Raw genomic sequence first — 13,505 nt, forward strand, 5'->3', positions numbered from 1 at the left:
GAAAGTCAAAGAAAGGAAAAAAAAATCAAGTCTAGGAACGGAGATGAGGGGGAGTTCTCCTTCGTCCAAAAGTCGACTTTAGTAGCAAGACTGTTGAGCATGTCCTGAATGAAATCCCTAATTCGATTGTTACGATATATACGCAAAATAAGAGAATTATGCTATTTTCCGCCGTCACTATATGCGACAGGACAACACTGGGATTCGCTTACAAATTTTCCGCTACATAAAATGTAAAACACATTTATACTACTACTATGTAGCTCAAATCTTCGAATAGATTGACTCTGTGAAATCACATGAAGTTATAAAGTGTTGGTAATTTATCGGTTATAAACAATAGTTAAGTTCTAAATTTTATTATATTTCATTTTTTTTATATATTTTGTTGCTCGAGAATACTAAGCAATCATCCGTATATTCCTCGACAGCTCGCACGCGCGGCGGTTGTCGTCGAATCTGCATGAACGGCGGCACTTGCACCAACGGCACGTGCGCATGCGCACCCGGCTGGAGCGGAGAGTTCTGCACTGAACGTGAGTATTCATGCGTACTTTTTAAAGAAGTAGTAAATGAAAATGCAGCGTTTTTTATTTTAAAGAAGTAGCAAAGGAGCACACGTGTAGACAACGTGGTTTAGCACAACGTGGTGACTTGGAAACCAAGCTATGAAGGGTCCAATATACTTAAGTTGTCCCCTAAGTGTACAATTCAATATTTGTGAAAAAAATTGACAGATAGAAAAACAAAAAATATATTACCTAGTTAAAAAATATTCTATAGACTTAAGTATGCTAATCTCAGGACAAGTGCGTGAAGATGAAGAGTTGTTATACGGATAGTTTTTCCACGTTACAGCGATATGTAGAGAGCCATGTCTCCACGGCGGTCGGTGTATAGCGCCGGACAGATGCGTGTGTTTCCACGGTCTCTCGGGAACCAGATGCGAAATTGACAGAAGAACTGGTGAGTTTTTTTTAAACGTATATAGCTTGAAAGAATTTAACAGAGTGTTATATTTAGATTTCATAGAAATATTTCTGGTTTCTGGTAATTAATAAAAAAATAAGCCTTCAATTAATTAATTTTACGTTAAGTTATTTGCTAAAAACTTAAAAACTGATTTTTATCGTTTTATAAGAAAAATGCTAATGCTAAACAAGATTCCGAAAAATTACAACCTTCTCTTTTATGGAATACCTAGGTTAAAAATATGACATCGTAATTCAGGATCAGTATCCTGTCAGTGACATTTAGCGCCATCTGTTGATGAACACTGTAAGTTTCCAGCATATATTGATAATGGTGTAATACCCAGGTCCGTGCTACACGGACACGCGCGGCGCGCTGTGCACGGGCGCGCTGGAGGGCGTGGTGTGCACCAAGCAGCTGTGCTGCGCCACCGTCGGCGTGGCCTGGGGACACCCCTGCGAGCGCTGCGGGGACCTCGACTGCCCCCCGGGACACCTGCGGAACCTCGCTACTAAGGAGTGCCAGGTTAGTTAACATCATCCCAATATTGTACTTTACCATTTGGACATATCTCATGAATACCTGTAACGAACTAGAATGTAATATTATAATTATCAGGAGTAGGGTATATCCTTTTAGCCTAAGTTCGAAACCCTCGTATGTTCATGCAAATAATTCTTAGCTTCAGCTCTCAAAAAAGATGGAAAAAACGATAAAAATCCACAATTGAACCTTCTAAAGTAGAATGCTTATCTACAAGTACTTAAAGCAATAAATGTGCGTTTGTTTGTACTGATTATATCTTATTTTTTATCGAAATAAATTCGAGATTTTGTTAAATTTCGATGGTATCATGGGGTCATATCATGGACATTTGTAGAATATCGCATTTGCATAAAAATGATTCGTGTTTAGTTTCTACATATTTAGTATATTATATTATTTGTATACTATACTTGTTGTGTCGATTTGGTAGTAATAAGAAAATGTATTAACTGACAATTTGTAAACATTTCGATAGGTTTAATCAAGATAAATACATTTCAATTCATCATTCGGTGTTGTACACAGGACATAGACGAGTGCGCAGCAGTGCCGGGCCTGTGCGAGGGCGGGCGCTGCGTGAACTCTGTGGGCTCGTTCTCGTGCGAGTGCCCGCCCGGCCAGCGCCGCCACCGCACCTCCAACAACTGCGAGGACATCGACGAGTGCGAAGACCCTGATATCTGTCCCGTGAGTCACATATTTTTATGCAACATTTAAGCTACGTATCGATATTCGCCGGATTGTGACAAAATTATTCGGTAGCCAATTCGCCGATAATCTAAATGAGACATTAGAGTTAAAATTTTCTCATATCTTAATCTAAATGAAACGGTAAAAACCTTAAATTTATATCACAGTTTTTTCACTCGACACTCGGAGGGTAAAGTTTTCCAGCGTATGTGTCTCATTGTTTAGCTCGTCCTGCGGTTCAAGCAGCTTCACACATTTTAATATGTAAAATCAGGTTAGATTCTTCGAAATTGTGGGAGAAATATAGACTATATTTTTAAGCTGTTGTTTTATAGCGAACCCCCTAGTTCACATTGCGAATTAATTTATTTTTCGTATTTCAGAACGGCAAGTGCGTGAACACTGAAGGCGATTACTACTGTCTCTGTAATCCACATTTCATACCCAGCCCGGACAAGAAGATTTGTATCGGTACGTATGAGATATGAGTCTTGAAATACATAAGTCTGTTACTTAACATCTTTTGAATAAATTAGATAAATACAATGAAATCCATTTGTACCCAATATTAATATTCCAAAACATAATCGTGTAACATCAATTACATTAATTACCAATAATACTAACATTGTTCTTTTAAAAATTATAGAAGCTTGCAACCTACCCGATCTTTCTTTAGTCTAATAACTAATTCGTTTTTCTTTAGTCTAATTCTAGTCAACCTTTTATGTATCTACCAATCTACCATCAAACTCATTGACGTTTGTGCACAGACGGTCGTGTGGGAAGTTGCTTCGCGTACCTGGGCGAGACGGGCGAGTGCGCGGACCGGCTGCCCATGCCGCTGTCCAACCGCGACTGCTGCTGCGGACACAACATCGGCCGCGCGTGGGGCGAGCTGTGCGCGCCGTGCCCGCCACGAGGATCCAGTAAGTTGCTTGTAGAGGATCAAAAATGTTGGATATTCATTTAGGAAGGTAACTGTCTCAAGCTCGAAGTTGAGTGGTTCAGGTTTTCATAGATATTTCTATTAAATGAAGACGGTGGTAAATTCTGTATTTTTTTTACAATATGAGTGAGAAACACATCATGGAGTAGGTTGTTAAAAGAGCTAAGTTGAAGAGAGATTTTTGCAACTTTGCTAAAGGTTTGCCAATTTCAATAACAAAAACTGTTATGAGAAAAAAAAGTTTAAAAAGCCATTAAGTGACTGATTGATGATAGAATTTAAGATATTATGCATACTTTTACCCACTTTATTTTTTACTATCGTTGTATGTGTGGTATTTCTATTCAGGACTCCTTTTATTAATGTTTATTATCAATGTAGAGACGAAATGAGTAATGATTTGATGATGATGAGAAACAAAAATAAAGACCTGGTATTTCCACAGCTGAATGGAGCCACCTATGCGGAGGCGGTGGCATCATACCACCCGACTGGCGCCGCAACGACACGAGCGGCGGCGGCGGTGGCGGCGGAGGGCTGGAGCCCGCGCCCATCGCCAAGATCAACGAGTGTATGCTGCGCACCGGCATCTGTGGCCTTGGGGACTGTATTGATAAAGACATCGGGTGAGGATTAATATGAAGAATATATTTACCAATTTTTCAATTTTTGGCCTAAAAAAGTTTTGGCAAATGAGCCTAATTTACTTTCTACTAAATCGTTTCTTAGTATTTTCATGAAAGATCCATAAATTCTATTCATTCATAAGTAAATTTCACCTTTAAAAAGTATATGCAGCGTACGTGCAAAATGTGCAATGAACTTCTTCCCGAGGTTATTTTCTGAGCGTTATGACATGGAATTATTTAAGAAAGGTACAATACGAGCTTTCCTTCAAAGCCGGTGATGCATTAGCAACTTATCTGGTATTACACATAGGCGATGTTGACAACTTTTTTTCAGGTAGCTCGTCTGCCTTACCGTTAGGTATACATATACAAAAACTTCCAGCCTCTGGATTTATTATACCCACACTAGCAATGCATCTAAAGTATACGATGTTCTGCAGCTACCAGTGTGTGTGCTGGGACGGCGCGGAGGCGGCGGAGCAGGACGGCAACCCCACCTGCATCGACATCGACGAGTGCGCGCTGCAGTACTGCAAGGGCGGCACCTGCGTCAACAAGCCCGGCGGCTTCGAGTGCAGGTACTAAGAACTTCGAATTTTCACTGCACTTGAATACATTTTCAGGCTTGCAAAATTTGAATGATTTTACCATGGTAGAGTCTATCATGGTTCAGATGCACTACTAAATACACGTTTGCCTTATAACAGGAGTGTTAAGCGATGCTGTGTTTTGGAGGGTGCGGTAAAGTAAAGACACAATTCAGTTTCATTTCAGTTCTCAAGGGTCTCTAGACGATTTCAGCCATCATAGCTTCATATTAACAGTTTTCATTCGGAAATAAATATTTACGATTATTTTAATGTAATAAAAAACCGCTAATATTCATTGTATTTTAGATGTCCTCCTGGGTTTGATCCTGTTGAAAATGGCTTGAGATGCAGTGACACGAACGAATGCGAGATGACTAATGGTGGGATGTGCACTAATGGAGTCTGCACTAATATCGACGGAGGGTAAGTACATTTTTAAATTACATAGCTTATAACATATCTCATTTTTTTCCGACAACTCGTCAAGAGATGGCGCTATATATTTCTGAATCACTCTGTCGAAGTTTTCTCAACATCTTGTACATATACATTTACACAAGCGCCAAAAGATTTTTGCTGAAAGTAAGATATAAAAAAGAAACTACAACGACGTTATTCCCACCAGGTACCAATGCACATGCCACCCAGGCTACGAGCCGACGGAGACGGGCCAGGCGTGCCGCGATGTGGACGAGTGCGCGGACAACCCGCGCGTGTGCCGGCGCGGGCGCTGCCGCAACACGCCCGGCGGGTACGACTGCCTGTGCGAGCCGGGCTTCGCGAGCTCCGCCGGCGGCTACTGCGCGGATGTCGACGAGTGCGCGGATCGCACGCTCTGCAAGGTTTGTGCGTCAACAAACAATCCAATTACTTAGAATAAAATAAAAAATCAGGAAACCTGATTATGTGTGCTAGCGTTTGATCTGGAGCATGATTTTAAGTATTTTTAATTCTAGAGTAGGTTTCACTTTGTATATTTATTGTGTGTCAACATAGGAATTTGTACTGGATACTGACGTCGTTTTTGACTCCGCAGGGCGGTCGTTGCGTGAACGGCGAAGGATCATTCCAGTGCGTGTGCGAGGCGGGCTACCGGCCGACGCCGGACCGCAGCGCGTGTGTCGACGTGGACGAGTGCGGCGAGCTCAACGTGTGCCGCAATGGCCGTTGCCACAACACACCCGGCTCCTTCCGCTGCGAGTGCCTGCCAGGGTTCTCGCTTAGCAACGATGGACGGACTTGTATAGGTGACGGACAGTTGAACAACATTCTGAAAATAATCCGCTTCACAATGACTTTAATAGTGGTTGTGTGATTTGAATGGGTACTGAAGTGACCGCGTGAAGGGGTACTGCCTTACCTAACCTTATAGTGAGAGTACAAACTTTTTTATACTTCGATTTGAAGGGTGGAATTAGTCGTCATGTCGCAATATATTAATCGGTTTGTTTTACAGATTTATATAGGTAGCTCATTAGCAAGATCACTAAATAATGGTTTAAAAATTATTTTCTTACAGATGAGGTTCAAGATTTATGTTACGAAAAGTACGAAGAAGATCATTGCACTGGTCCCGGTACCACTCCTGTTACTAGATCACAGTGCTGTTGCAGTTCGAGCAAAGGTTAGATTTGTCTTAGAACTGTTCTATATGTTGTCATAAATGTATAATTAAATGATATTAAAATTTAATTTAGCGAAATCTATTTCAAATTTTAATGTTTTTTTTCAATGTTTAGGTTTACGTCTGGGCTGGGGTGTATCATGCAAACCTTGTCCTAAACCTGGTTCTAAGGACTACGACATCCTATGTCCCGAAGGGCCTAGCAAGGATAACGGCGGAGTAGACATTAACGAATGTACGATGATCCCTGGAATCTGTTCCCATGGCACATGCGAAAACTTAGAGCCAGGGTACAAATGTATTTGCGATCCTGGATACCATCCCGATGCTGATGGTATCTGCAAGGATATTGACGAGTGCGATATGCATCAGTCGGTAAGTATTTGTAGTGCACATAAGTTTATTATTGTGCTTTTGTGTAATTCCATATAAACTTCTTTACAGTAGATTAAATGAGCAGTATGTTGTTGTATATCGGTTATAAAATTATAAATAAGTACACAGAAAGTGTCGTATTTTCAATGAATCGAAATTGTGTGTATATAGCCTACGGCTAAGGAAAAAGTGCTGGTTGCATAAGAGACCTTGCTAAAATAGACATTTTTTTAAATAATAATATTTTAATACAGTAGAGATGTAAGTGAACCATGTAATTTCAGTATTGCACTGGCGGGCAATGCCGCAACACGCTGGGCAGCTTCACGTGCGTGTGTCCGCCGGGCACGCGCTACGAGCCGGACGAGCAGATCTGCCGCGATATTGACGAGTGCGAGGGTGAGGTTATTTTCATCGAAAAGGATAATGAGCGCGGGGACATACCACCCTTGTTCCCTGTACCAACAGGTTATCTATCTTTGTGTGACTCGCGTATGCCATCACACTGACCCATACCATTGGCATTCTAACTACAACTACTTGTCCAGTGTCGCACGAGTCTTCATTTCAAAATTATCTTCGATTCTTCTCTAAGTCATGATTTTTGTAACATTCATAAACTAAGCGATTTCGAATTGGCTTCAGCATCCATGAAATTATTTCTTTTTGATTAAGTGTATGCAAAATTTATATAAATAATATTATGAATAGCGATCAGTTTTAACTTACATTTGTCACGCAATCGATATCACTGCACTGCTTAATCAAACGATCATTAATAAATTTAAATAATAAATTCTACGTTTAAACATGATTATTACTGTAATTGGCATTGTAGCTAATATTGATAAAATGAAGACCCAAAGTTGTGCCTTGTAAAACACTTAGACATAATGATGAAAAGTGGAATATTGACGTGATGATTAAAGGATGCTTTTTGTTATGTACCATATTATCTTTAATAGGTACAAAATTTAGTGGCAATACGTGATTGTTGAAAATGTAAAGTTTAATTTAATGTAAATAATTTTGTCAAAAGCCTTTACCAAGTCAGGTAAATTGTAAAGTTTCTCTTTCATATTTATTATGATTCTTATTTTCCTTCAATATTTTTGAATTTAAATATGAATAAAATTGTGGAATTATACGCCATACAATTTTAATGATCCATTTTAATATCGAGGGTGTTTTCAGAACAATCGAACCCGTGTGATAACGGGCGCTGTATCAATACACACGGGAGCTACGAATGCGAATGTGAACATGGATTTGTTTTGGATGCCACCGCTCAGCACTGTGTCGGTAAGTTTTACTTTTGCACCAACTTGTACATATTTTTATTAGTATTGCCATTAGCTAGGGTAATTGGTAGAGCTAATTGCTTTTCGACAGGCTTGTGTTACTGTATTTAGTAACATTAATTAGATCTAAATGTCGTATTTTTATATAATAATTATAATTTTGTTATCTATACTATAAATCTCGTTTAAAATTAGCAAAAAAATGAGAACCATGATAATTAAAGAAAATTCCAATATTTCATTGGATAGTAATAACTTGAAAGTGTGTTACAACATGCTAATAAGGTTATTATATTGAACTCTCTTATTACATTCTACAATAAAGTAAAGAGTGACAGATACACTATCGCTACCTACCCTTAAAATTCATGTCATGAATATAGACATACCTTTTTTAAAACTAAACATAACACATATAACATGGTCCATTTAGTCTCCCGATAAACTTGGCGGTTCGCCCACCGCTACAACATGTGTACTGACGTATGTTTAGACAACCGCCGCGGGTCGTGCTGGCGGCGCGTGGTGGACGGGCAGTGCGAGGCGCCGGCGCCGCGCGCGCTGCTGCGCCAGGAGTGCTGCTGCAGCGTCGGCCTCGCCTGGGGGTCGCCCTGCGAGCCCTGCGACCCTGAATACTGCCCTTGCCCTAAGGGATTCGCGAAGGTATACTTTATTTACTATTTACAGCTAGATGTTTTTAACCGACTTCAAAAAGGAGGTGGTTATCAATTCGGCCGGTATCTTTTTTTTTTTGTATGTACACGAATTACTCCGCCGTTAGTGAACCAATTTTAATAATTCTTCTGAAGTCGGCGCTCATATTAGACACGCTGTTTACATCGTTATCCAACGAAATATACAGGGTGAATTTTTAAAACGGGCCTTCAGGGCCAAATCTGAAACTATAAGGATTAGTGAAAAATGCTGTAAGGAGTTACGAGGCCGATTTTGATAAAAACTAAAACTGCATCATTACTTTTTTAAAATAACTTTTTCCCTAGCCGGGAATCGAACGAGTTCATTTTGAAAAAAATACACCCTCTATATTATTCCACTATCTGATAGTGTTGCTTATAAGGATCAAAATCTGGGAAGTAATGATAAATGACAAACTAAAGGAAAAGCCTCAATTTTAAGAAAATACATATTTTTTATATTAATTTGGCAGTTAAGTTCCCGCCATTCATCAATTGAAACATTTCGTGTATTAACAATTTTTTGGCTCAATGTTTAAAATCATTCGAAATGGACGTTTTTTTCTTCAAGAATTTATATTTTGATGTCCGACTTAGTTAAGGTTACTTTTAGGACCATTAGAATAGATTTAACTTGCTATGGGCGGAGTTTCGTTTAATACAGATGTAAAATTGACAATTTGCGAGAATGTCTTTTTCGAGTCAAATCCGAGTGATAACTAAACAAAGAGATATAGAAAATTATATTTACTGTTGAAACGTAGTTATAAACAACAAACAATAACAATTTATTATTTAATCACTTATCTATTTTTATTAAAAAATAAATCCTAAAAACGGCGGTAATTTACTTGCCAAACTATTACTTTCTCATACTAAGCCGTATGTCACGGTTATAACATCAAATAATTAGTTGATTAACCAACAAATTCTTCAATGGTATGACTTATGTATGTGTCTAAAGAATTACACATAAATCATTTGTTATGTATAATCCTTAAGGATTAGTATGGCAATGTATGGAAAAAAATGTATTTTCTTCAAAATTTTCCTTTTCCTTTAATTTGTCACATAACATTACTTCCCAGAATTTGATCCTTATAAGCGACACTATCAGATGGTGGAATAATATAGAGGGTGTATTTTTTTTAAAAATGAACTCGTTCGATTCCCGGCTAGGGAAAAAGATATTTTAAAAAAGTAATGATGCAGTTTTAGTTTTTATCAAAATCGGCCTCGTAACTCCTTTCAACATTTTTCGCTAATCCTTATAGTTTCGGATTTGGCCCTGAAGGCCCGTTTTAAAAATTTACCCTGTATAGAGCGCCGACTTCAGAAATATGTACTAAACCAACATTTATTTGAATTATTTTTTACTTTGTAGTGACATAGAAGTCGGTTGTATTTTTTTGTTAAAAATTTTATTGAAAACTCATGTCATTATAGACGTAGCAGCAAGGCAGCTTGAGAGGTTTAAATTTTGGGGGCTATTATTTACTTATTTACTTAATTACAAGTATTTTATTAACAGAGCTATGTTGCCTTAATTCACAATTGTTAAACAATTTACTTCAAATTATTTTTATGTCGCACGTCTCTTAATTAGGAGGACCTGAATCATACGCCATTATATTGTTTTAGTGCAGTGACTTTATGTTACTATACCTTAAAAGTTTGATCAAAATATTTTAAAGAGTAAACTGACTTATGTTTGCAGTTGGATGGTGCGACTTGTCGTGATGTGGATGAGTGTCAGCTCGATCCTGAGCTTTGCGTTGGCGGCTCCTGCGTCAACACCGATGGCTCGTATCGATGTGAATGTCCTCCTGGCCTTACCCTGGATTCAACAGGTAAACCTTACGTTAATTTCGCTAATTACGTTGCACGAACTACTTATAATATTTAAGTAATTGTCATTAATATTTCTTTAATTTTACTTTTGAGAATTGCTGATTAATTGGATATTGTAAAATCGACAATTAGCATTAGATATTAACAGTGTCATGTACTTGATAAATTTCTTTAAAAATTTTAAACCATTTTTTGCTAACATGCAAAGGTAAAAATAAAAGAATATTTTAAAACACAGTAGTTTAGCTTTTCAACTGTTTTAAACTGGAATATTTGATAGCCTAAATGTGTTCCTCAGGCAATCGCTGTGTGGACACTCGCCGCGAGTACTGTTACACGGACTATATCGGCGGGCGCTGCTCCAACCCGCTGCAGGTGGAGGTGTACCGCGCCGTCTGCTGCTGCTCCTCGCTCGGCAAGGCCTGGGGAGACGGTCGGTGCGAACCTTGCCCCAAGAAAGGTGAATATTACAGTAGCTTTGCACTCAAGAACTGAGAATATTGAGTTTATTTAGTTCCTTCTAATGTAGCTGAAATGTCACTGGAAGTTTATCAATAAATATTTTTCTGGGATATATCCTGGAATTGTAATTCCGGGAACAATCTGGGTAAACGAGTGTATTATGATATAGTTCGACTAAAATTAAGAATGTTATTTTAATTAGGAACCGACGCCTACCGCAACCTCTGTATATCGGACGTGAATGGACCCGTCGGCACGTGGGATAGACCATACCCCGGCGGCCCAAACAAGACGGACATCTGGAGCCATACAGGCCCCGGCGGCGACATTGGGCCCTGGGACTCCGGGACGGGCGGTCACTGGGGTAACGGCAGCAGGGACCACTGGCCCCCCGGCAGCGGGGGTCTGGTGCCCGGACAGATGGAGGTCAACGAGTGCGCCGCTTTCCCCGGACTGTGCGGACACGGCAGATGCAGGAATATGCTTGGAAGTTTTACCTGTGACTGCTTCCCCGGATACGAGAAGGTTACAAATTTATTTTATTGCCTAATCTAGCGTAAATGTCTTCATTGTGTTTTTATTTTTGTACAAATGTAATTTTTGTTTAACTTCATAGTAGACGAATTTTTATATTAATACATAGGTGAACTGTTACGGTATCTGGAATGCATGGTACTGACAACGTAACAACATCAGGTATATTACGAGCTGCGTTACCTTTATACGTTGAATTTCAGATTGCTTGAAATGCAGATTGATTGATTTCTTAAAACTCGTCAACAGGATTCGAAGAACCACACGTGTGTTGACGTGAACGAGTGCGAGATTGTGGACGAGGTGTGCGGTGCGGGCGAGTGCCGCAACACGGAGGGCGGCTTCACGTGCCGCTGCCACGCTGGTTACGTCACGGATGAGCTCACCAAGGTGTGCGTCGGTGAGTGTTTGAACGATTTGTATTGATAAGGGTTCTAATTAAAACTAAAAAATTAAGAAAATGTAATGGTCGCACTAATAGAGCAAAAACTTCACGACTTGTGAGCTTGTTATTTATCGAACTGGCAGGGTAATAATGTACAGTAAATAAAAAATATTATTACCTCAATAACATTGTTCAGGTTTTACTTATTAAACGCACCCAAATGTTTGCTAGTCCTTATATTCTGTTATATTTTTGCTACAGTATTTAACATTACACTACTGTTACAAATATATTCGGCTAATTAGATACTGAGCTACAACAACTTAGCAGCAGTTATCAGTACACTATGTCCTTTAACTGAAGCGGGTGACATACTCTGATCTTTTGGGCTTCCAGGACTGGGACATACGGGCCTTGATGTATATCCCTTTTTATTTATTACTTTGTTTTCTCAGATATCGACGAGTGTGCGGAGAACCGCGCGCTGTGCCGCGGCGGGCGCTGCGTGAACACGCCAGGCTCATTCCGCTGCGAGTGCGGCGCCGGCATGGAACTCGCGCCCGACAGACTCTCCTGCAAAGACATCGACGAGTGCTCTATCACCTCGGGTACGTTTGACACATTTCTATGAAATTAGAAAACAACCACGCTGTTCAGCTCTTAATCCGTGGTCATAGCTCTATGGACATTTATAATCGATTCAAAATAAGGTTAAGGTGATACGTACGAGCATATTATTATGATAGGCTACAAATGCGTTACTCCGAATACTGATTATGTAGTTGTGAAACGAAAAGAACGGCTGAAAGAAGAAAGGTAGACTTCTAATCGAAGGTGGTTAACCATTCCAAATAGAACATTGGTTTTACATGAAATTGGTCATAAATCTAATAATCATTTCATAAATCTATGTCTCTCTAACGATATGACCGTCAATAAATAAAAAAACTGTACAGTACTTTTACAGTAAAACAATTTTTGGGGCTTTTAAAGTAAATTAAAAACAGATTATTATATACAGAAAAAAATCAAAGTAAAAAAGCTTACGAAACGTCTCCTCTCCAGGAATTTGCAGCAACGGCGCGTGCGAGAACCAGATGGGCACGTACCAGTGCGTGTGCGACGAGGGCTACGCGCAGTCCACGGTGAAGTCGCACTGCGAGGACATCGACGAGTGCGCGGAGGACGCCTCGCGCTGCCAACACCAGTGTATCAACTCGCCCGGCTCCTACCACTGTGTTTGCAAGTAAGTAAGCCTTGTTTAGTCTTAAATTAACTAACATACATAATGCGTATGAAAAAATGTGCGATGAAAATATTTTTTTGAAAGAAAATGAAAAATAAAACAAGTTTAATAAAAGTAAAACAAAATTGTAACATTAGGGCAAATATTATTTAACAAAGAATGTAGGTCTTTTTTTATAAAGTTTTAAAATATAAATTCCATTACCTACAAAACAGCTAAGAAATCATTTGTAGTTGATTAAATTTTAATTGCAAATAAAGCCTGGCGATATTATACTTTAAGCTTTGGATTTTTAACGATGACAACTATACAGATGTATATGTGAGCTTTTCGTACTTCTAATATCAATGCATTTATATTAATACAATACTTGTACGTATCACAGTGATGGCTGGCACCTCCGCGCGGACGGTCGCACGTGCCGCGACATCGACGAGTGCGCGGGCGGCGCGCGCGCGTGCGGCGGCGGCGCGTGCCGCAACACGCCCGGCGGCTACCGCTGCGAGTGCGGCGACGGGCTGCTCCCCGCGCCTGATGCAAACAAGCCCACGTGCCTTGATATTGATGAGTGTACTGACGTAAGTATTGCACATTTTATGAATGTAAGGACTAGGACCATGCACCTTAATAATAAATTAAGTACTATTGATTTTTAA

General features: G+C 39.5%; 1 protein-coding gene across 2 annotated transcripts in view; it reads left to right on the forward strand.

Moving 5' to 3' along the window:
• Nucleotides 1-13,505, forward strand: part of LOC140748908 (fibrillin-1) — a 52,031-nt gene that overhangs the window by 18,443 nt on the left and 20,083 nt on the right. Inside the window, exons 5-27 of one of the 2 annotated variants that reach the window (XM_073081825.1) lie at nucleotides 432-536; nucleotides 859-966; nucleotides 1,319-1,497; nucleotides 2,044-2,205; nucleotides 2,592-2,679; nucleotides 2,982-3,137; nucleotides 3,603-3,783; nucleotides 4,227-4,364; nucleotides 4,683-4,799; nucleotides 5,002-5,218; nucleotides 5,413-5,623; nucleotides 5,896-6,000; nucleotides 6,116-6,375; nucleotides 6,660-6,843; nucleotides 7,570-7,677; nucleotides 8,170-8,339; nucleotides 10,089-10,221; nucleotides 10,521-10,682; nucleotides 10,887-11,209; nucleotides 11,468-11,618; nucleotides 12,059-12,211; nucleotides 12,669-12,849; nucleotides 13,235-13,427. In XM_073081825.1, coding sequence (XP_072937926.1) covers nucleotides 432-536; nucleotides 859-966; nucleotides 1,319-1,497; nucleotides 2,044-2,205; nucleotides 2,592-2,679; nucleotides 2,982-3,137; nucleotides 3,603-3,783; nucleotides 4,227-4,364; nucleotides 4,683-4,799; nucleotides 5,002-5,218; nucleotides 5,413-5,623; nucleotides 5,896-6,000; nucleotides 6,116-6,375; nucleotides 6,660-6,843; nucleotides 7,570-7,677; nucleotides 8,170-8,339; nucleotides 10,089-10,221; nucleotides 10,521-10,682; nucleotides 10,887-11,209; nucleotides 11,468-11,618; nucleotides 12,059-12,211; nucleotides 12,669-12,849; nucleotides 13,235-13,427 — 3,785 coding nt within the window. The remainder of the gene's footprint in view (nucleotides 1-431; nucleotides 537-858; nucleotides 967-1,318; nucleotides 1,498-2,043; nucleotides 2,206-2,591; nucleotides 2,680-2,981; nucleotides 3,138-3,602; nucleotides 3,784-4,226; nucleotides 4,365-4,682; nucleotides 4,800-5,001; nucleotides 5,219-5,412; nucleotides 5,624-5,895; nucleotides 6,001-6,115; nucleotides 6,376-6,659; nucleotides 6,844-7,569; nucleotides 7,678-8,169; nucleotides 8,340-10,088; nucleotides 10,222-10,520; nucleotides 10,683-10,886; nucleotides 11,210-11,467; nucleotides 11,619-12,058; nucleotides 12,212-12,668; nucleotides 12,850-13,234; nucleotides 13,428-13,505) is intronic. The other variant, XM_073081826.1, reaches the window with a different exon arrangement.

This window comes from Epargyreus clarus, unplaced genomic scaffold (genome assembly GCF_041222505.1).
Source record: "Epargyreus clarus isolate Ecla_fem2 unplaced genomic scaffold, WU_Ecla_fem_2.2 ptg000017l, whole genome shotgun sequence".
Lineage (NCBI taxonomy): Eukaryota > Metazoa > Arthropoda > Insecta > Lepidoptera > Hesperiidae > Epargyreus > Epargyreus clarus.